Genomic DNA, 21,277 nt, shown 5'->3' with positions numbered 1-21,277 from the left:
TATGATAGAAAGTATTTCTTCGGAGACAATAACACATTGGAAGAAATATGAAAGCTAGCCATGTGTTGTGGAAAGATCACTGGATATGGAATCAGAGAAGTCATATTTCAGTTCCCTTTTTGCTACCTCTTTGTCCTTGGGTAAATCTGTTCACCATTTTGGGGTTTGCTCTTTGTCAAATGAAGAGATTGGACTAGATGAAACCAAAAACCCTTTCCAGAACTGAATTCTATGAGCCAATAAAGAAAATGCTGATATTTGTAGCTTCTGGTGACATTCATCCCAGTGAATCAGACAGATGTCTTACGGAAAAGACATTCTTTAAAAAGGCAGAGGTTTTTTTAAATTTGTTTTTTGATATTCTGGAAGCACATCAGCAAATTTTTGACAGGTAACGCATAACTTTCAGCACATTGTTTTATGAATAAAAAGACTATTGGGAGGAATGAAATGCACCTACCTAGATGGCACAGTGAAGAGAGCCCTGGACCTGGAGTCAGAAAGACTTGAGTATAAATCCTGTCTCAGATACTTAGTTGCTGTATGATGCTGGGCGAGTCACTTAACTTTTCTCTGCCTCAGTTTTCTCTTTGTAAAATGAGGGGTTTGGCCTCAATGATCTCTATGGCCCCTTCCAGCTTAAACCTCTCATCCTATGACTTGCTTCCTGTGAGGGGAGATATGCTAGAAATATCCTGAATTCTTCAGGTAATACAGAGTCAGATAAAAGTTTGCATGAATCTAATTCTAAAAGCCACTAGACTTAAAACAGTGAGGATCTTAGTCTATGCTGAGAGTTGTTTATGGGCAGATATTTATGTATATGTTTCAGTATTATGAAAACAGTGCTTGACTTTGCATAAGATGGCATGGATTTAAATAGCTATATGACCACCTCTCTGAGTCTCAGTTTCTTCATCTATAAAATGGAGATAATAAGTTATCCTACTCACTTCATCATATTATTATGAGAAAAGGATTTTGTAAACTTTAAAAAACTTTAGAGATGTGAATAGTAGAAGCTGTAGTTATTGTGACAATCTGGGGCTACTTCTTCTCTTGGGTTTTATTAGACCCTTTACTTAATCATATCACATGATAGATAATTAGTATCAATTAACCATCAAGAATTTATTAAGCACCTGCTATGTGTCAGGCACTGTACTAGGTTCTGAGAATACAAGCACAAAGAATGAAACAGTCGCTACAATCACAGAACTTGGGGGAAGACAGAAAGGATAGATAGATAGATAGATAGATAGATAGATAGATAGATAGATAGATAGATGGATTGATGGATAGATAGGTAAAAAGTATTCCTCACAAACACAGAGTGGATAAATTTTAAAAATGTATAAATTAAAAACAAGATAGTTGAGGAGAGAAGTCAGTAGCTATTGGGGGGAATCAGAAAAGACTTTATGCAGAAAATGGTGCTTAAGCTCAATGATCTTAAAAAAAACATGGATAGACTTGTATACTGTAACAGCAATATTGTTTTAACAACTTTGAGGGGCTAGGTCATTTTGACTATTAAATACCCAAATTAACTAAAAAGGACATGAAGGAAGACACTATCTGCATCCAGAGAAAGAACTGATAAATAGAAGAATGTGTAGAATGCTTATGTACATACATACACACACACACACACACACACACACACACACACACACACACACAAATATGTGTCTAATGGTAGCAATCTCTAGGGCAGGGGATGAGGGAGTGAAGAAAAAAAGGGAAAAAAAGAAATTTACATGATAACTTTATTTTAAAAGAATACCAAGTTGTACATAATAGATTTGCAGTTTCATGTACAATCATCCTTTTTTTCCTAGTCTACTATGTTATAGACATACTTGTTTTATTCTTAAGTTTAGAATAAAGAAAATAAATTTTAAAACATTTTAATATTTTTTTTAAAGGGAGGAGAGGAACTCAGAGGAAAAGATAAAGAGACAGTGCCTTCCAGTTATAGGGAAGATGGCCAGTTCAGAACCACAGAGATGAGAGAGGGAGTATTATGTATAAGGAACAGAAAGAAAGCCAGTTTGTTTAGACTACAGAGTGCAGGATCAGAATTGCCCAATGGAGCCAGGTTGTAAAGGGCTTTTAAAAACTAAGCAGAAGAGTTTCTATTTTATCCTAAAGACAATAGGAAACCACTAGAATTGATTGGTCAGATCTGTGCTTCAGAAAGATCACTTTGGTAGCTACTTAGAAAATGGCCTGGAATAGGAGACAAGAGCTTGGGAGACCCATTAGGAAGAAGGCTATTGGAATAATCCAGGAGAGAGGTGGTGAGGACCTGAACAAAAGTAGTAGTCAAATGAGAGAAAGAATCAGGTGACAATGGCACTGGATGTGGTTTTTTTTTTGTCAAAATGGTGATCAGCTCTTACATTAACTCCTTTTTGACCCTCATGACCTCTTAATAGACACCCCTTCCAGGTTATGCTCCAGCCTGAAATGCAGTGAGGAAAAGACTTCCTGTTAGTTTCCAATCTGCTTCACCATATGGCCTATAATACTGAAGACAAGTACAAAGATTTCCTACCAAAGTGTTTTTCTTTATAGTCATTTTATGCCTCAGAAAACTGTTTCTTTTCCGGGTGTGTTTTAAGGGCTTTGTTAAATAGACTGGAATCTGTTAGGATGTGAATATAGGCTCATAAATTTACAGTTGGATGAGACCTCAGAGATTTTCTCGCTCAACTCCCTCATTTTACAAATAAGGTGACTGAGCCCTTCAAGGTGAAGGTCTTTGTGAAAGGTCACTCCAGATTAGTAGATGTAGGATTTGAACCCAGAACCTCTGGCACCAGACCCATTACACTTTCTACTATATCCCATTGTCCCAACACAGGTCTCTGGAAGGTATCAGATAATACTTTCATCTGTCTTCTTATAGACTCAGCTATGTAGGCATGTACTTTGATAAAGACAATTATTTTCAGTTGGTTTCCTACAAGTCATTTAAGTTGTAGCCCCAGGTGAGCAGGAGTGTATTAACTATTTTATTCCAAGATGCCCCAAATTTTAGGCAAAAAAAAAAAAGAATATTGTTAGGCACAGTTAACTAACCATTTTCCTCACTCTTAGACACCCCACCATCACCAAAAAAAAAAAAGGAAATGAAAAATACTTTAATTTTGAGAAGTTTTGTATATAGGCTTAAAAAACAGTGTTTTAACCTTTTTTTGAGTCATGGACCCCTTTGGCATCTGGTGAAGTCTATGGGCCCCTTCTCAGAAAAACATTTTTAAAATTCATAAAATGAAATACATAAGATCACAAAGGAAACCATTACTATTTAAATAGATCTCTAAATATATTTTTAAAACAACAAATTCTGACTCCAAGCTGAGAAAGCCTGTATCTAGGACCACAAAGATTTTAATCACCCAACAAAAACATTGTTCAGCCTATTTCATATTTTCCAACACACTAATGTTACCATCAGTGAGCTAAACATATTATCTGTTGTGTTCCACACTGTATTTTCAATTTTTATTAATATCTTTTCTTGTTTAGAATTTAATCATAGGATTCTGAGATTTTAGAGAACTGAGACCCCAAGAAAAGAACAATTTGCCCAAGGTCGCACAACAAAACCAGGTCTTTTCACTCTGGGTTGAGAGCTCCTTTCCACTATACCACAGTCCTGCTAAGGCCTTAGAGCAATTTGATTAGTGGTAATTGTTTTTGTGGCTTCTGTAGACTATTTCTCATCTTTTCCTGAGGACCAGAATTAAAGGCTTAGCAGCTTCCATCCTCTAACCGAATTAATTGAGATTCTTCCTCACCCCTCCACCTGCCACCCTTTTCTCCCGCCCCTGGCCAATAACATTACCATGTTCTTAAAAACCAGACTTGAGAGTCTTCATATATTATGTACTGCCTTTTCTAATCACAAGCTCAAATGATGGTAACTATGTTCCAAGCTTCCCTTAAACACTAAGTCTGGAGCCATCTCCTTCAGCTCTTTTCCTAATCTCCTTGTTCATTAGCGCTCTCATCACCCCCAATCTTTGCCAAAATTATGTTCTATTTATTCTGTATATATTTTGCACATTCTTATTTATGTATGTATTTGTTTCCCCTATTAGAATGCAATACCCCTGAGGGTAGGGATAATTTTGATATTTTCTTTGTACCCCATTAGCATGAATGCTTCTTATTGGATTACATTGAAGCTAGGTTTGCCTAATGCAGAGGGAAAACTATTTCTACTATGATCAAAAGGATGAATAGACTATAGGTGCCAAGGCTCCATGGAGTATAGAGAATTGCAATCACTTCAGAAAGCATTATCTTAATTGGCTTCCTAAAGGTGCCTCACTGTATAAGTAATTTTCTTCCTAATGAGCTTTGGGGAGTTTTTGCATTGGAGATGTGGTATCATTCCAGTTTTGAGGGTTCACTCCCTTCTTTATCAGTTCTCATTTTTAAGATTCCCAGCACTTTTCTTCCTTCTAACTGAAGTTGAATAATTTATTATGCAAGTTTGGTACAATATATTGTCATCAATAGTAATAGAAGAATAAAGTCCCATCTAATTCACTGAGCATCAAACTAAATAGGATCATAGTTTTAAAACAAAAAAAGTGATGCAGAAGTCCTCAGTAGGCATTCAGGCCTTGAGACTACAAAGCATGGGCAATTAGAAGTTGTTACTTGAAATGACCTGTAGCGAATATTTTGTTCAGCCATTTTTCAGTCCTGCCTGACTCATTTGGGGTTTTCTTGACAAAAATACTGGAGTGGTTTGCCATTTCTTTCTCTTCTGAGGCTGTATTTGAACTCATGAAGATGAGTCTTCCTGATTCCAAGCCTGGACTCTATCTACTGTACTACCTAGTTGCCCTTTTAGCAAATATGCTTGTAAACTTCTATATTCTTCTCTTCCCCAAACCCTCTGCATCCTATGCAAAATCGCTTTACAAATATGATTTTCAGTTAAAAGGCAAATCTGGGCTCGAGCTTATTCCAAAATAAAAACAGCTCATAGGTGATAGATATGCAATAACTATTGACCCAACCTCATGTGGGAATGGCACCAGTATTAACGAAATATGTTGGGAAATGGTTCTTTTAAATCATGGCTTTCTCAGAGTCCCTAGAAAGTCACTTTGACTCTCTGCCCTAGCAATGATTACTATTCACCCAGGCTGTTCCTTTGGGTTGTTGACTATCAGACTGAGCTCACGTTAACCTGGAAATCAAATCTTCTGATTCTAAATTAAACATTCTTTCTATTCTACTAGACGACTAGCTCAGACACTGTTGTGGACAAGCAAGCATTGTGCCATGAAATTCTTAGTCCTCTACATCCTTATTTGCCTAAGGATAGAGACTCATTCTGTGATTTTGTTGATAGAGGGAACTGCTAGATGAGGAGACGCTCTTGACCAGTGTTGGTGGATATCTTCACAATTTGTGTTCTTTGTTGCCTTGCACATTGAGAAGTGAAGTAAATTGCCTAGGACCACATAGTACCTTTCAGAGGCAGAATTTGGACCCAGGTCTGGCTCCAAAGCTAGCTATCCACTCTGCCATGATGCAAGTCTTTCCTGTCACTGTTGTTCAGTTGTTCAGTCACATCCAACTCTTCATGACCCCATGGACAAGTCCATGGGGATTTCTTGGCAAAGATGCTGGAGTGGTTTGCCATTTTCTTCTCCAGTGTGTCTCATTTTTTTTCTCAGAATCTTGGATTATTGTGGTGAACAGATAGACTTCAGAAAAACCTGGAAAGACTTGTTCGAATTGATGCAAAGTGAAATGAGCAGAACCAGGAAAACATCATACCACAGTATCAGCAGTATCATGTGATTATCAGCTAGGAATGACTTAGCTTTTCTCAGCAACACAATGATCCAAGACAAGTACAAAGGACTCATGATAGAAAATGCTATCCACATCCAGATAAAGAACAGATGGATTCTAAAAAATGGGACAAGGGCTGCTATAAATATTTTTGCACATGTAGATCCTTTTCCCTTTTTTACGGTCTCTTTGGAGGGCAGACCTAGTAGTAGAATTGCTGGTTCAAAGGGTATTCATAGTTCGGTTGCCGTTCAGGCATAATTCCACTGATCCACCACTCTATTTCTCAGCCAGTACCAGATAGTTTTGATGATTACTGCTTTATAACATAGTTTGGGATCTGGTATTGCTAGGCTACCTTCATTTGCATTTTTTTCCGTTAATTCCCTTGATATTCTTGACCTTTGATTTTTTCCAGATGAATTTTGTTGTTATTTTTTTTCTAGCTTTATCAAACAAATTTTTGTAGTTTAGTGTGTCTCATTTTACAAATAAGGAACTGAAGCAAATAGGGTTAAGTGGTCACACAGCTAGTAAGTAAATCTGAGGCTGGCTTCAAACTCAGATCTTTCTGACTCTAGGCCCAGTGCTGTATCTACTTTACCACCTAGCTACCCTCAAGTCGTTATTAAGAAGTAATTATCAGTGCAGTGGATAGAGCACCGGCCCTGAAGTCAGGAGGACCTTAGTTCAAATGTGGCCTCAGACCAAACACTTGACACTTACTAGCTATGTAACCCTGGGCAAATCACTTAACCCCAATTGCCCCCCCCCAAAAAAAAAGGAAGTTATAATCAGCCTCTCCCCCTCTCTTATCTCCCACATTCAATCAGCCTTGTCAGTTCTTCCTCTCTGATATCATCTTTATCATCCTCTCTCTCTATTGCCACTGTGACCATTCTTGTCTAGGTCCTACATAATTTCTACCTGGCTGTTGCAATAGCTTCCAAATGGGTCTTCCTATGCCTCCACCCACTCTCTGCCCATTTTTCTTTACCAGCCTGTTTTCCTAATACATACGTATGTCTTTCCTCTGCTTAAAATTCTTCACTGGCTCCCAGCTGCTTATTAAGTCAAATGCAATTTCTTTAGCCTGTTATTCTAAGCATTCCACAACCTTGCCCCATTCAACCTCTCAATCCTCATTTCATATTACTTCCACCCAGGTACTTCATGATGCAGCACCCTACAGCCTTCATGTATAACTTGTACTTTCCAAACTCTATGCCCTTATACACACTGTCCTGAATCATTGTGCCTGCTCATCTTCACCTGCTGAGGTTTTATCCATCCCTTCAAGCCCAGCACATATGCTACCTCCTTCTAGAATCATAGGACTTAAAATTGGAAACAATCTTTTGAAATCATCTAGTCCATCCCTACATTTTGCAGATGAGGAAACAGACCAAGAGAAGTTAAGTGATTTGCCCTGTGTCCCATAGTTAGTGTCTGAGGCTAGATTTGAACTCAGTAAGTAGCAGATCTGTGAATTGAACCCAGGTTCTCTGTCTCTAAACCTTGTGATGGTTCATTTTGCTTGTTTAGTCATTTTCAGTTGTGTTTGACTCTTTATGACTCTCCTTTTTGGGCAGTGGGATTTTGTTTGCAGAGATACTGGAGTAGTTTGCCATTTCCTTCTCTAGCTCATTTTACAGATGAGGAAGCTGAGGCAGAGTTAAATGACTTGCCCAGGGTCACACAGCTAGTGTCTGAGGCTGAATTTGAACTCAGGTTTTATTGACTCCAGGCCCAACACTGTGCTACCTAGCTACCCAAATGAATTATACCATGAAGTTTTCCTGACTCTCCTACTCAGTTGTAATCTCTTCCACTGGACCTTATATTGTATGAGTTTTATTCCTTTTTCATCAATTTATCAGTCATCAATAAACATTTACTAAGTGCCTACTATGTGTCAGGTACTATGCTGAGTGCTGGGGATATCAAAACAGTTAAAAGATAGTCCCTGCCAATCTAATGAGGCAAACAAACTGCAAAGAAATATATGCAAAGCAAGCTATATTCAGGATCACTGCAATGATTAATTGTATAAATAATAAATTTATAATAAATTAATTATAATAAATATTATAATTATCAGGTACTAGAATCATGTGGCCATATTCTAAGCCAAGATTTTAATAAGATCCGAATCTCTACAATCCTGTTTCCTTTTTTTTTTTAATATAAATTTATTTATTTTTAGTTTTCCACATTCACTCCCACAAGTTTTTGAATTCCAAATTTTCACCCCATCTCCCCCTTCCCCCACCCCAAGATGGCATGCATTCTGAATATCCCTTCCCCTACTCTTTCCTGTCTTCTATCTCTCTCCCCTTCTCTTACAATCCGGTTTCCTTAAAACTAGGGAATGTTAATTCATGCTAAATGTCTGTTATTTCTATTGCTATCTCTTGGAAGCCTCTGTTGAAGGCTTGTGAAAAAGATAACAGGATATTTTAAAAGATGATTTATTGAACAAATTCAGAATTCTGGGAGGGAGGGAAGAAGGAAAAAGAGGGAAAGACTATCAACATTCTTTTTGTTGTCATTGTTTTCATGCTTTTGATTTTGTTGATTGAGGAAGTGCTAGTGAGGAAACTATCAGTGTCTGCAGACACTAAGTTCGGTGACTTGCCCAGGGTCACACAACCAGGATATGTAAGAGGCAGGGCTCGGCCCTAGGATTTTGCTACTCTGATGTTAGTTCTCTCTCCATTCCTCCAGGCTGCACATCTTATTTGGCTACGTTTATCTGAAAGCTAGGCATTTGTAATATCTTTAGTTTTTTGGGGGGGAGAGGTACCAGAAATCCACTTTCCTTGCCCTCCCCACCTTCTGCTACCCAACTGTGGCCAGGCTTTCCATATGCCAAGTCCCAAATGGTTCTGATGCTCTGGGTCAGCCTGTTCCCCAAAGGGTGAACACCCTGAATTAAATCTTTTTTATTTGTTAATTCCCATTTAAAAAAAGCATCCTTGATGCAGCTGTTGTTGACCACCCATTTTCTCCATGAGTTAGAAATGAAAAGAAAATTTTTCATTCATTTGAACTTCAACCAGGCCACACTGTTATCCTTTTGTCCCATATCCTGTTTTAAATCCAAGTCAAAACACTGAGCCAAATCAGTGCAAATTGGAGTATAAATTTTTTAACAAAGATGACTGGTACTTTTTTTTCTGAGAGAAATGATCATTGTCATCTGAAGACTGTGGGCTGTTTAAATACTTTGGAGCCAGTATTTTGGACCTGCTATTATTGCAGACTATAATATACTACTTAACTGATATTTAAAATGCATGAATCAGCAGCAGAGGCTGGGAATCAGATATTTTCCTTTTTCACAAAAAATGGTACCCTCATCAGCATAATCCCATGCCAGAGAACAGCATGTATTGAGGAATCATGTTGTAATAAACAGACCAGGCGATGAGTACCAGCTGTGCTACTGGTTAGATGTATGACCTTGGCTATTTCATTTAACTCACCATTCCCAAACTTTTCAAATAGGAAGACCTCTTTTTTTATAAACACGAAAGACAATTCTGGGGAATCCTTCTTCCCTATTGTGGTTGTGCTATTTAGATCTACTGACTGAGAAAATATAAGAAGCTACTATAAGTTAAGCATTAAATGACTATTGTATAAATCATAGTAGCATCTTATACACATTTGAAAACTAGTATAGATATCCCTTCCACATTGTGACTTTTCCGAGTTTGGTTTTGATATGTCATGGGTTGACCTAAGAAATTAAATGGGAATTTTGGGGGAGTTTTCCAGAAGCAGAGACAACACACAAAGGCCAGCAGATGACAGAAAAAGTTTAGAAACTCAGAAATGAATAAAATACATCTATGGTATTATATAATATCAATCCAGATTTTATAATAAGGTGTACAGTTAAACACCCTGTGAAAGGAAAAGAAAATATTCAAACTTCTGTAGTATGAAGGGAGGGCCAAAAATTTTTATGCTGATTTTCCAGATCATTGGGATACTGAATCTCTAACCCCCATGATATGGAAGGGATAACTGTAATACATACATACAATATAATAGTAATACATATGTGAGGTGTGTTATTTAGTCTACAGAAGATATCCTTGCTTACTTATGGATTTGCATATGAACATCTTTGGGACAGCTAGATAGTGCAGTGAATAGAGTGCTGGGCCTAGAGTCAAGAAGACTCATCTTCCTGAGTTCAAATCTGCACTCAGACACTTATTAGCTGCATGATCCTGGGCAAGTCACTTAACTCTGTTTGACTCAGTTTCCTCATCTGTAAAATGAGCTGGAGAAGGAGATGGCAAACCACTCCAGTATCTTTGCTAAAAAAAAAAAACCCAAATGGGGTCATGTAGAGTTGGGCATTACTGAGCAATAACAACAAATATACTCCCCTTGCAATAATTTTGTAACAAGACTTTTAGGGGTTGGGGCGCTAGATGGTGCAGTAGATAGAGCTCCGGCCTTGAAGTCAGGAGGATCTGAGTTCAAATCTGGCCTCAGACACTTGACACTAGCTGTGTCACTTAACCCCAATTGCCTCACCAAAAAAAAAAATATTTCTAGGGGCATATCTCCCACAGTTTGGAAACCACTGAGGAATGTCACTTAATATCCTTAGACTTCATCTCATGAAGAGGCTGGACAAGATGACCTTCAATGTCCTTCCAGCTCTAAATCTGGTTACAAGTTATTGGCTTAATATCTCTGGGATTCACTTTCCTTATCTGTAAAATGAGAGCATCAGGCTAAATGATCTTTTAAGTTCCCCTTCAGGGTGCCTTTCTGAAGATAAAGCTTTTTGAAATGCCTGCTTAGAGCCGTCTCTTCTTGCATTATGCATTCAACAAATATATGTTGAGTATCTACCCTGTGCAAGACAGTCAGTGAATAAGCATTTATTAAGCTCCTGCTATGTACCAGGGACTGTGCTGCACCCAGGATACAAAGAAAGACAAAAGACAGTCCCTGCTCTCAAGGAGCTCGCTATCTAATGGGAGAGACAACATGCAAATGACCACGTGTGAATAAGCTATATACAGGATAAATTGGAGATGATCAACAGAGGAAAGGGGAATTAGGAAAGGCTTCCTATAGAAAGTTAGCTAGGGTGCAGCGAGGTGGTGCAGTGGATAGAGCACCGGCCCTGGAGTCAAGAGGACCTGAGTTCAAATCCAGCCTCAGACACTTGACACTTACTAGCTGTGTGACTCTGGGCAAGTCACTTAACCCCAATTGCCTCATATAAAAACAAACAAACAAACCAAAAAAAAAAAAAAGGAAAAGAAAGAAAGGAAGTTGGCTGGGATTTGAAGCAAGTCAGGGAATCCAGGAGGCAAAGATGAGAATGGAGAGATTCGAGGCATGGAAAACAGCAAGAGAGAATGCCCAAAGACAGGGAATAGGAAGCGTCTTGTGTAGGGAACATTGAGGCCTGTATTGCTGGATAGAAGACTATATGGGGGTGGGTAAGGTATAAGAAGATTAGAAAAGTAGGAGGGGGCCAGGTTGTGAAGGCTTTGAATGCCAAATAGAGGACTGTATGTTTAATCCTGGAGATGATAGTGAGCTACTGGAATTTATGGAATAGAAAGATGACATGGGCAGACCTAGGCTTTGGGTAGATCAATTTTACGGTAGAGTGGAAGACGAACTGGAGGTGGCAGAGCCGTGAGGTAGGGAGACAGACCAAGAGGCTGTTGTGATCGTCTAGGCATGAAGTAGTGAGGCATGGACCAAGGCGGTGGCTCAGTTGCAGCAAAGAAGAGAATATGTCATGAAAGAAGTGACGGGAGATTGAGCAATTGAGGATGACACCTAAGTTGTGAGCCTCAGCAACTGGGAGAATGGTGGTACCCTCGACAGTAATAGGGAAGTTTGGAATGGGGGAAAGTGTGGGAGGAAAGATGAGTTCAGCATTGTACATAAAGAGTTTAAGTCGTCTAGGGGAAATCTAGTTTGAGACTTCTTGTAGGCAGTTGGAGATGAGAATCTGGAGGTTAGGAGAGAGGTTGGGGCGGGATAAGTAGATTTAAGAATCATCAGCATAGCAATAATAATTGAATCCATGGGTGCTGATGAGATCACCAAGGGAAAAAGCATAAGAGAAAGAAGAGAAGTAGGCCCAGGACAGAGCCTTGGAGGACAACAACAGTGGTTATTGGGCATGATCTGGATGAAGGGAGATCCAGCGAAGGAGAAGGAGGAGGGGTCAGACAGTATGAGAAGAATCAGAATAGACTAGTGTAATGAAATTCTAGAGAGAAGAGAATATCAAGGAGAAGAGGGTGATTGAAAGCTTCAGAGGCTGCAGAGAGGTGAAGAGGGATGAATACTGGGAAAAAAGAAAAAAGGTCATTCAGTTAAAGGCCATTGGTAACTTTGGAAAGAAGAGTTTTGTTTGATTAATAAGGCCGGTTGGAATCCAGATAGCCCAGAGTTCAGAAGAGAAATGAGAGGAGAGAAAGTGGACACCTCTATAATAGATAGCCTTCTCAAAGAGTTTAGCCACAAAAGGGAGGAGAGGTATGAAACAATAGCTAGTGGGAGTGAATGGATTAATTGAAGGGTTTTTTTGAGCATAGAAGAGACATGGATAGGTTGGTAGGCTGTAGGGAAGCAACCAGTAGACAAGGAGAGATTGAAAATAAATGAGAGAGTGGGGATGATAGAATAGGCAATGTGAGGGAGGAGATGGGATGGGATGGGATTGCTTACACAGGCAGAGTTGTTAGTCTTGGTAAGGAGTAAGGCCACATCTTCATTCGAGACAGAGGTGAAGGAGGAAATAGTGGCTGAAGATATCTGGATGATGTGAAATGAGGAAGGGAAAGAAGAGAGCTCTCAGTGAATTATCTGTATTTTTTTCATTAAAATATGAAGCAAGGTTCTGAGCTGAGGAGGTGGGAGGAAAGGGAACCATGGGAGGATTAAGAAGGGATGGAAAGGTTTGTCAGAGCTGCGTTGGTGAGTGAAATAGCAAGTTAATTAGGCATGAGTAAGAAGGATTGCCTTGCCTTAGTGAGGGCCCAATTGAGAATATGTCACATAAATTTGTAGTGGATCCAAGCCCCAAGATTTTGTGATTTTCTTGAGCTTTATTCAGCAGCACATGAATAGGAGCAAAAGCAGTCGATGGTGGAAAAAACCTTTGGCAGAGGTGTCCTAGGTGGTCTCAGGAAAACAAGAATGGATAAGATATGTACCCTTCCTTAGGGAGATTTTACTCTAAAGAGATCAGTCTATATGAATTTTTTATAAAAATGTTTTATAAAATATACATACATTTATTTTAAAAATTATGATAAGATGTACTAAGGGCATAACAGACAAGGGAGAAATTATTTCTGGCCATAAAGAATCAAGGAAGGATATGGAGATAGTAAAATTTGAGGTAACCTTGGAGGATAGGCATGATTTTGACAATTCAAAAAAGGAACAGAGGATTAAGTGCATTTCAGCCAGAGGGAAGTATGTAAAGGGTATGTTTAGGGAATATAGTCAGTCCAATTTGGCTGGAGCATAGAGAAATTATTAAAGTTTAGTGGGAGATAAGTCTGGAAAATTATGCGTGGTACAAGATTGGATAATACCTTGACTGTCAGATGGAGCAGTATATACATCATCCACCAGGCAATGGGAAGTCTAAAATTGTTAATAAGACATAGGTTTAAATATTTCCTCCTTATTCAAAAGCCTTAAAATGGCTTCCCCATTATGGATGAGATAAATATAGTCTCATTATTCTGGCATTTAAGACCCTCTATACTCTGGTTCCAATCTACTCTTCCAGGCTTATTTCCCATTACTTTTCTTCATGCACTCTGAATTCTAGCCCTGCAGTGCTACTGGCTGGTTCCCAAACTTCAGATGCCTGACATCTCTGGCCACTTCACATTTGCATAGGCTGCTCCCAATGCCTACAATACACTTCTCATCTCTGTCATTTAGAACCTTCTCTTCCTTTAGGTCTTAGCTCAGGTGCTGGTTCCACCATAGAATTTCCCCATATTTGCTCATCAACTCAGATTTTCCTAGAGCACACCTTGTAGATTTCTCCTTTGACCTCATTGTTTCCTGCTCCCAAATGGAATGTAAACTGTTTGAAGTCATGTATCCTGCTATTTAACTTTGTGTCCCTGGTGCCTTTCACATAATAGGCACTTAATAAATTTTTTTAATTGAAATCAAAGGTTTTTCTGCAGGGAAATGATATTAGAGTTTGTGGTTCAAGGAAGGTTAACAAAACAGAGGGTTGTGAAGTAGTTGATGGATGAGAGACAGGAAGACAGAGTAGTATTCTGAAGTGTTATTAATAAGGTACAAAGAATTTTCTTAAAGCAGGTAATCTAAAATATGGAGAAATACTCATTTGATCTCAACACCAATCAATTAAACAATCAATATTCCTTGATTGTTTATTACATGCTCAGCACTGTGAAAGTTACAGGATGACACAAAAAAGGAATAAATCCAGTGACTCCTGCTGTCAAGGAGATGGCCTAAAGAGCTCCCCAGTCAGCCAGTCAATAAACGTTTATTAAGTGCCTACCCAGTTTATCCAGAGACAGAAGAATAATGAATAAGAAAGTGAACGAGATGAGACAATATAATTTGGTGCTAAAATTGTGTGGTAGAAACCATAAGTACTCCTTGGGTCTGGAATATCCAGAAGTACCCAGAATCTAAATTGTTAAGCTAAATTGTACCTACCAATCAATGCCTTAGGTCTATTTGGATGGTGTTACTTACGTTAGAAAAATGTGTGTGTTCTGCCTGCAGACATGGGACCCGTTGTGCTGGGGAAGTGGCAGCTGCAGCAAACAACTCACACTGCACAGTAGGAATTGCATTCAACGCCAAGATTGGAGGTATGTGAAACAGACTTGGATCAGCAGAGAAAAGTACCTTTTTTCTTTTTCCTTTTCTCTGAGAGGCATTCAACAAGCTTTTTGAACAGAGGTAGAAATGTGTTTGCATAACAGTCTTCAGCTGTTGCCAAGGATAAATTGGTCCTGATATGCGTGTGGTTAAAAGCAATTATAGCCTGCAGGGGTGGTCACTCAGAAACTTGTCTCTGTAATTGGCATAGGGATTGTCAGCGCCCTCTGTGGAGGTAGTAACCTTGACCTTGCCGTGCTGAAACATTACATCTGGTGCTTGGGTGGGAAGTATCAATAATGGGCACACCAGGCAGTTGCCTCTCGGTGAAAAGATTTGGTTTGGAAAAATCTATCAAACAGGAGGAGTATTTAATGGGCCCTTCTGCTCCAACTTTGCAGAGATGTCCATTTATTTTCAACATTAGGGTCACAACAAACTAATACTGTAAGATATTTATGCATTATTCAAGATGCCTAATATTATGGGTTTGTACAAATATTTTAAACCCCGGGCAAGTCACTTAACCCTGTTTGCCTCAGTCTCCTCCTTTGTAAAATGAGCTGGAGAAGGAAATGGAGAACTACTCCAGTATCTTTGCCAAGAAAACCCCAGATGGAGTCACCAAGAGTCAGATATGACTGAAATGACTGAACAACAGCAAACAACAAAAATGCCACATTGGTCCATATATAGCCCATATCTCTTAAATGACATCTATTTGAGAAGGATAATTGGTATGCATGTCTCTCTGTATTGGTGTGTGTCTTTGTGTCAATATGTCAAGGACCAGTGATTTTGTAGTTAGGGTGCCTTTTTTTTAACAAGGCAGATCAGCTTACTTGACAATAATTTAAAGACTTAGAGAGTTTCCTGAGACTCAGAAAGGTTGAATGACTTGCCCATAGTCATTAACTATTAAGTATTAAAGGCAGGATTTGAACCCATGACTTTTTTATTCTAAATCTAGCTCTCTTTTAAGCCATGCTAAATTCTCTATACATGGATGTCTTGAAGGAAGGGGGAAAAAGAAGTATACAAAATTACAGTGATCATAAATGGTGACATTACAGAGAAACCTATTCTTTTTCTAGAAATCAAAAAATGTTTTTTATCATGCAATAATATAACAACAGCTCAGATTTACATAACATTCTAAGGTCTTGAGAAGTACTTTCTCAAACAATCCCGTGAGGCAGGCAGTAAAATATGATCTTCATTTTACAGATAAGTAAACCGAGACCCTGATATTAACTGATAATTCTGTGGTCAGAGAGATAGTTAGTATCTGAGTTGGAATTTGAATCTAGCTATGTTTACTCCAACCCACTTTCTGCTATGACACATTGACACCAAAACGTTCTGACCTCCTAATAAATATAAGGGAAATAAGAAGAGAGGAATCATTATGAATGGCAAAAAACTTACAAATCTGTTTTCTTAACTGAAGAGGAACCTAATAGAGCTATTCTTTCTTGCCCTTCCTTTCTCATTTACCCTTCTTCCTCCACATTATTACTTAATTCCTAGAAGAGCTCCTTCCTCAGTTTTAAAGCTATGAAATTCCCAAACTTAGAATCTCCATGGAATTACCACTGCCAATTTTTCCATCCCATGTCATCGAACTCCGTGGACCTCTATCTCTGTAGCTGTTAAAATTGCAACCCTAGGATCATCTATCTACAATAGTCAACAAACATTTACTAGGCATTGTACTAAGCTCTAGGGATACAAAAAAAAACAGCCCTACTCTCAGGGAAATCACATTATAAGTGGGGAGACACATGAGTGAGTAGTACATACGACATAAATACAGAGCAGATGGTAGGTGATGTCAGAGGAGAAGGCATTAGCAGCTGGTAGGATTGGGAAAGACCTCCTGTAGAGTCTGGGACTTGAGCTGAGTTTTAAAGGAAGCCAAAGAAAAAAAAAGGTGAAGGTAAAGAGGGGGAACATTTTAGGCTGGGGTACACAGCCAATTCAAAGACATGGAGATGAAAAAATGAGTGTCATGTATGAAGAACAGCACTTAGGTCATTGTGTTTGGGTTGTAGAATGTATGGAGGGGAATAATGTGCTATAAGACTAGAAAGGTAGGAATGAGCCAGGTTGTGGAGATAATTGCTAAAGAGAGGATCTTTAAAGAGAGGTAAGATGGAATCACAGTAGTTTATTGAATAATGGTGTAACGTGATCAGACCTGAGCTTCAGGAAATCACTTCGGCAGCTAAGTGGAGGATAAATTGGAGTGGGGAGAGACTTGAGAGAAGGAAAACCAATTTGGAGGCTATTCTGGGGTTATGGGAGCCTGAATCAGGCTGTCTTTAAGAGCAGAGAGAAGGTGACAGCTGAGAGCTGTTGTAAAGGAAGAAACTATGAGACATATGACATTGGACTGAACATGTGTGATGCGTGAAACTGAACAGTCAAAGATGACACAAAATAGCGAGCCTGGGTGAATGGGAGGATGGTAGTGCCCTCAACAGTAACAGGGAAGTTGGGAAGAGGAAAGGCTTTGAGGAAAAGATAATGAGTTCTGTTTTGGATATGTTGAGTTGGAAATGCCTCAGGAGAGAGATAAGGGCTGCGTGTATACATATGGGAATTAGGTGCATAGAGATGATAATCACGAAGTTCAAAACTGCAATCTCTGGGACAAAGTGCGATCTCTTTTGGAAAGGAGCCTCCTGGGATCTCTTCTCAGGATCCAGGCCTGGGGCTTTGAGGGAAAAGGGAAAGCTGAGGGAACGTTCAGTCAAATTCCCTTCTTCAGGCAATTGGTACAAATCAGAGAAATGTGCCTTGCTTAGTCGTGCAGCTTCCACAGAGCAGCCATGTCATCAGGGAAGCTGTTGCTTCTCTTGGAGATCATTAAAACTTTAAGGTGCAAAGGCCCACAGGCCGAGAGCTAGAGCAAACCTTAGAGGACATCTGGTACAACCTCCTCACTTTCCAAATAGGGAAACTGAGTGCCAAGGAGATTAAGTAACTCACCTCAAGTTTACAGAGGTGGTAAGTGAAAGAGCCTGGATTTGAACCTAGGTCCTCTGGCTCTAAATCTAATACTCTTTGTACCGCACCAGCCTAAGCTGTGTTAGGGCAGCCAGATGCTGCAGTGGATAGAATGCCAGGCCTAGAGTCAGGAGGACTTATCTTCATGAGATCAAATCTGGCCTCAGGTACTTATCAGCTGTGTGACCCTGGGTAAGTCACTTCATGTTGTTTGCCTCCGTTTTCTTATCTGTCAAATGAGCTGGAGAAGGAAATGGCAGTATCTTTGCCAAGAAAACCCCAAATGGGGTCACAAAGAGTCAGACATGACTGAAATGTCTGAACATGTTTCATTAATGCTAATAAAAGCCTGATTTAGACTTCACATAGGTTTTCTACAAGTCAGATTTGGAGGAAAATGTGCGCTAGATTTGGTCCAACATATATAAAGCTTATTAGAAGCACTCAACCAAATCAATGTAAATTAGCCTGAAACGAGTTTTGTTTTTTGGTGGTGAGCATTACTTTTTCTGAGAGTCTGTGAGCTGAAGAATGAGGAATTCCAATAAAATGGCATCAGCAATGACTCAATAAGATATGAAGAGAGACATGGGGGAAATAATATAAAAAATCAGATAACTAGTTCCCTATGGCCTAGCCTAAGGCACTGTAACACACAGGAACACCCTGGGGGTGGGAATGCGCGCGCGTGCGTGTGTGTGTGTGTGTGTGTGTGTGTGTGTGTGTGTGTGTGTGTGTGCGCGCGCGCGCGGGCGCGGGCGCGGGGGGGGGGGGTGTGTGATAAGAAAATTTATGCTGTATACGTTACACCAAGTCTCATGATTCTAATTCATTTTGGGGTGTCAGTAGGCAAATAAACAGAGGGAAGGGCCTCGACACAAAGGTATTCCATGAGGAGATGAACATTAGCCAAAGATCAGGTGCACACCCCACACACACTTCGACACCTTCCCTGAGCTCCCGCCAGCTGCCACACATACGCACTCGTGTATACTTCTCTAGTTCAGCTGAAGAGGCAGCTCTCCGTTCAGTGAAAGCAGTCTGTCCACAGCTGCTATTCCAGGAAAAGCGTGTACTTCATAAACATGGGCCTTCTTATGTTGTATTGATTCTTCCCTCCGCTGATCAGTCTCATTCAGGACTTTGTGGTCGGGCATTGCTACAGAGTAGCAATGTATTAGGATCGTTCATATGCAGGACGCATGTCTGGAAGTGGGGAAAGAGTCTCCCTTCCAGTATGAGCAAGTACAAGATTTTCTTTATAAGTCCTTTTCACAGCCTCTTTGATAGTCCCTATCCTCCTATGACAAGGTGACAGGATGGATAGAAAATGCAACGTCAGGAAGATCTGAGTTCAGATTTTACTTAAGAACCCTACTATCTGCCTGCTCAGTTTCAGTTTCCTCATCTGTAAAACGGGGAGGGTAAAAGCACCTATATCTCACAAGGTTGTTGTGGGGGCCAAAAGAGAGAACACGTAGAATGCTTTGCAAACTTTAAAGTATTATGTAAATGTTAGCTAGTATTGGGAATATGTGGGAATAGTATGCATTTATTTATTTATTATTAATAAATTACAATAATTAATCAATAACTTATTTAATTAATAAGAATGATGGCAGATAGAGAGTTCTTAAGAATAAGATCCTAGATTCAGAGCTACAAAGGACCTTAGAGGCCATAAAGTTCAAACACTGCATTATGTAGAGAAGGAAACTGAAGCACAGAGGTTAAGTGACTTGACCACAGTTACATAGCACACACACTTCTGAAGCAGGATCTTAACCTACGTCTTCCTGATGACAAGCTCAAAGCTCTATCCATTATTTCACATTTCTTTGCAATCATGGAATCTGAGAACAGGAAGGGACCTAAGGAGTTTAATCATAATTCATAAGTATCCAGGACACTTTGGGGACTGAACTCATATGGCAACATACTAACCTAAGGATGTACTAGCAACATATCATGTTGCCTTAATAGAATCCTACAGATATTCCTTGGAACATTTTGAAGTCCATTCTTCCTACACTGTTGTGCTTTTTCTTCCTTATCTTTTGAGTACTGTATAATGAGTCATATTTTTTCCCTAAGGTTTCTGACATTTGTACCTAAGCCACCTTGGGCAAGTTAACCACTCTCCCCCCACCCCGGGCCTCAGTTTCCACATCTGTAAGGAGAGGATTGGAATAGATGGCCCTCAGAAATTCCTTCCAAAACAATGAATCTGCGATCCTATGATCTTTGTGATGTACAATGAATTCTAATTTACCAAACCTTTATCTAATCTATTTCTTTTGACTAAGGCATGCACTTCTCCTGCCATCTTCCAATCATGTTATATCCCAGAAAGTTTTGGTGGCACCTGTCAGGTTGAATTTATTTCCCTTGTGTTAGGCTCTCCAGTTCACTTCATTACCTAGACTTTCTACATGTGTTACTTTTGTTCAGTTATGACCTCATTCTGGGATTTTCTTGGCAAAGATACTAGAGTGGTCTGCCATTTCTTTCTCCAGCTCATTTTACAGATGAGGAAACTGAGGCAAACAGGGTGACGTGACTTGCCCAGAGGCACACAGCTAGAAAGTGTCTGAGGCCAGTTTTGAACTTAGAAAGATGAGTCTTTCTGACTCCAGGCCCGGGGCTCTGCGCACTATGGCACCACCTAGAGGCCCCTCTCTACATGTATAGGAACATCTATAGCCATGAACAATTGTTATTATCACTCTTCCAGGTTATTATCTCATATGAGTTTCTGGGCCAGTAAAGACTGGTATTCTTCCACCCATTTCATATGTATTGTATCTACTATAATAGAATAAGGAAGAGGGTCTTGACCTGTTATTTTAGTGATATAGTGAACTCCTAGAGGAGGAAACTCCTTCCGCCTATGCGGATTGACTCCTGTTCTGCTACTTAGGCTTGGACAGAGCCTTACAGTCAGACAGGTTTTGACTTGTCCTGAGTCGTATAGTCAGTTTGTGTCAGAGGTAGGCCTTGAACCCAGGTCTTCCTGGCTCTTACAGCCAGCTATCTGTCCAACATGCCGTGTTGCCTCACATGATAGAGAAATGGGCAAAGTTCTTAGCTCTTCTCCATTTTCATTTTAAAGACCCTCGGGATCAGAAGCACAAATGTATTCTTATTGATACTTTGGGTCATGCCATCCCTTGTCCCATTTCCTAACTTTTTTTAACATTTCATTTTTATTTTATTTTTTCTTAATTATATGTAAACCAAAAATTTTAACATTCATTTTTTAAAATTTTCAGTTTCAAATTCTCTCTTCCTTCTTCCCCTCCCCCACCTTGAAAAGGCAAGAAATTTGATAGAGCTTATACATTTGCAATCACCAGACATTTTTTTTAAGCTAGGCAATGGGGTTAAGTGACTTGCCCAGGGTCACATAGCTAGTAAGTGTTATGTGTCGGAGGCCGGATTTGAACTCAGGTCCTCCTGAATCCAGAGCTGGTGCTTTATTCACTGCGCCACCTAGCTGTCCCCCAACATCATTTTCTTAACCAACTAATCACTTGACATA

The 21,277-nt window shown here is 39.5% G+C and overlaps 1 protein-coding gene across 1 annotated transcript in view; it reads left to right on the top strand.

The window, feature by feature from the left end:
• Nucleotides 1-21,277, top strand: part of PCSK5 (proprotein convertase subtilisin/kexin type 5) — a 619,005-nt gene that overhangs the window by 212,450 nt on the left and 385,278 nt on the right. Inside the window, 1 exon segment of the mRNA XM_021008523.2 lies at nt 14,626-14,714. Coding sequence (XP_020864182.1) covers nt 14,626-14,714 — 89 coding nt within the window.

Source organism: Phascolarctos cinereus, unplaced genomic scaffold, assembly GCF_003287225.1.
Source record: "Phascolarctos cinereus isolate Bilbo 61053 unplaced genomic scaffold, phaCin_HiC Scaffold_4;HRSCAF=312, whole genome shotgun sequence".
NCBI lineage: Eukaryota > Metazoa > Chordata > Mammalia > Diprotodontia > Phascolarctidae > Phascolarctos > Phascolarctos cinereus.
The sequence above is the reverse complement of the archived record's forward strand: the minus strand, read 5'-3'. Positions and strand labels throughout refer to the sequence as shown.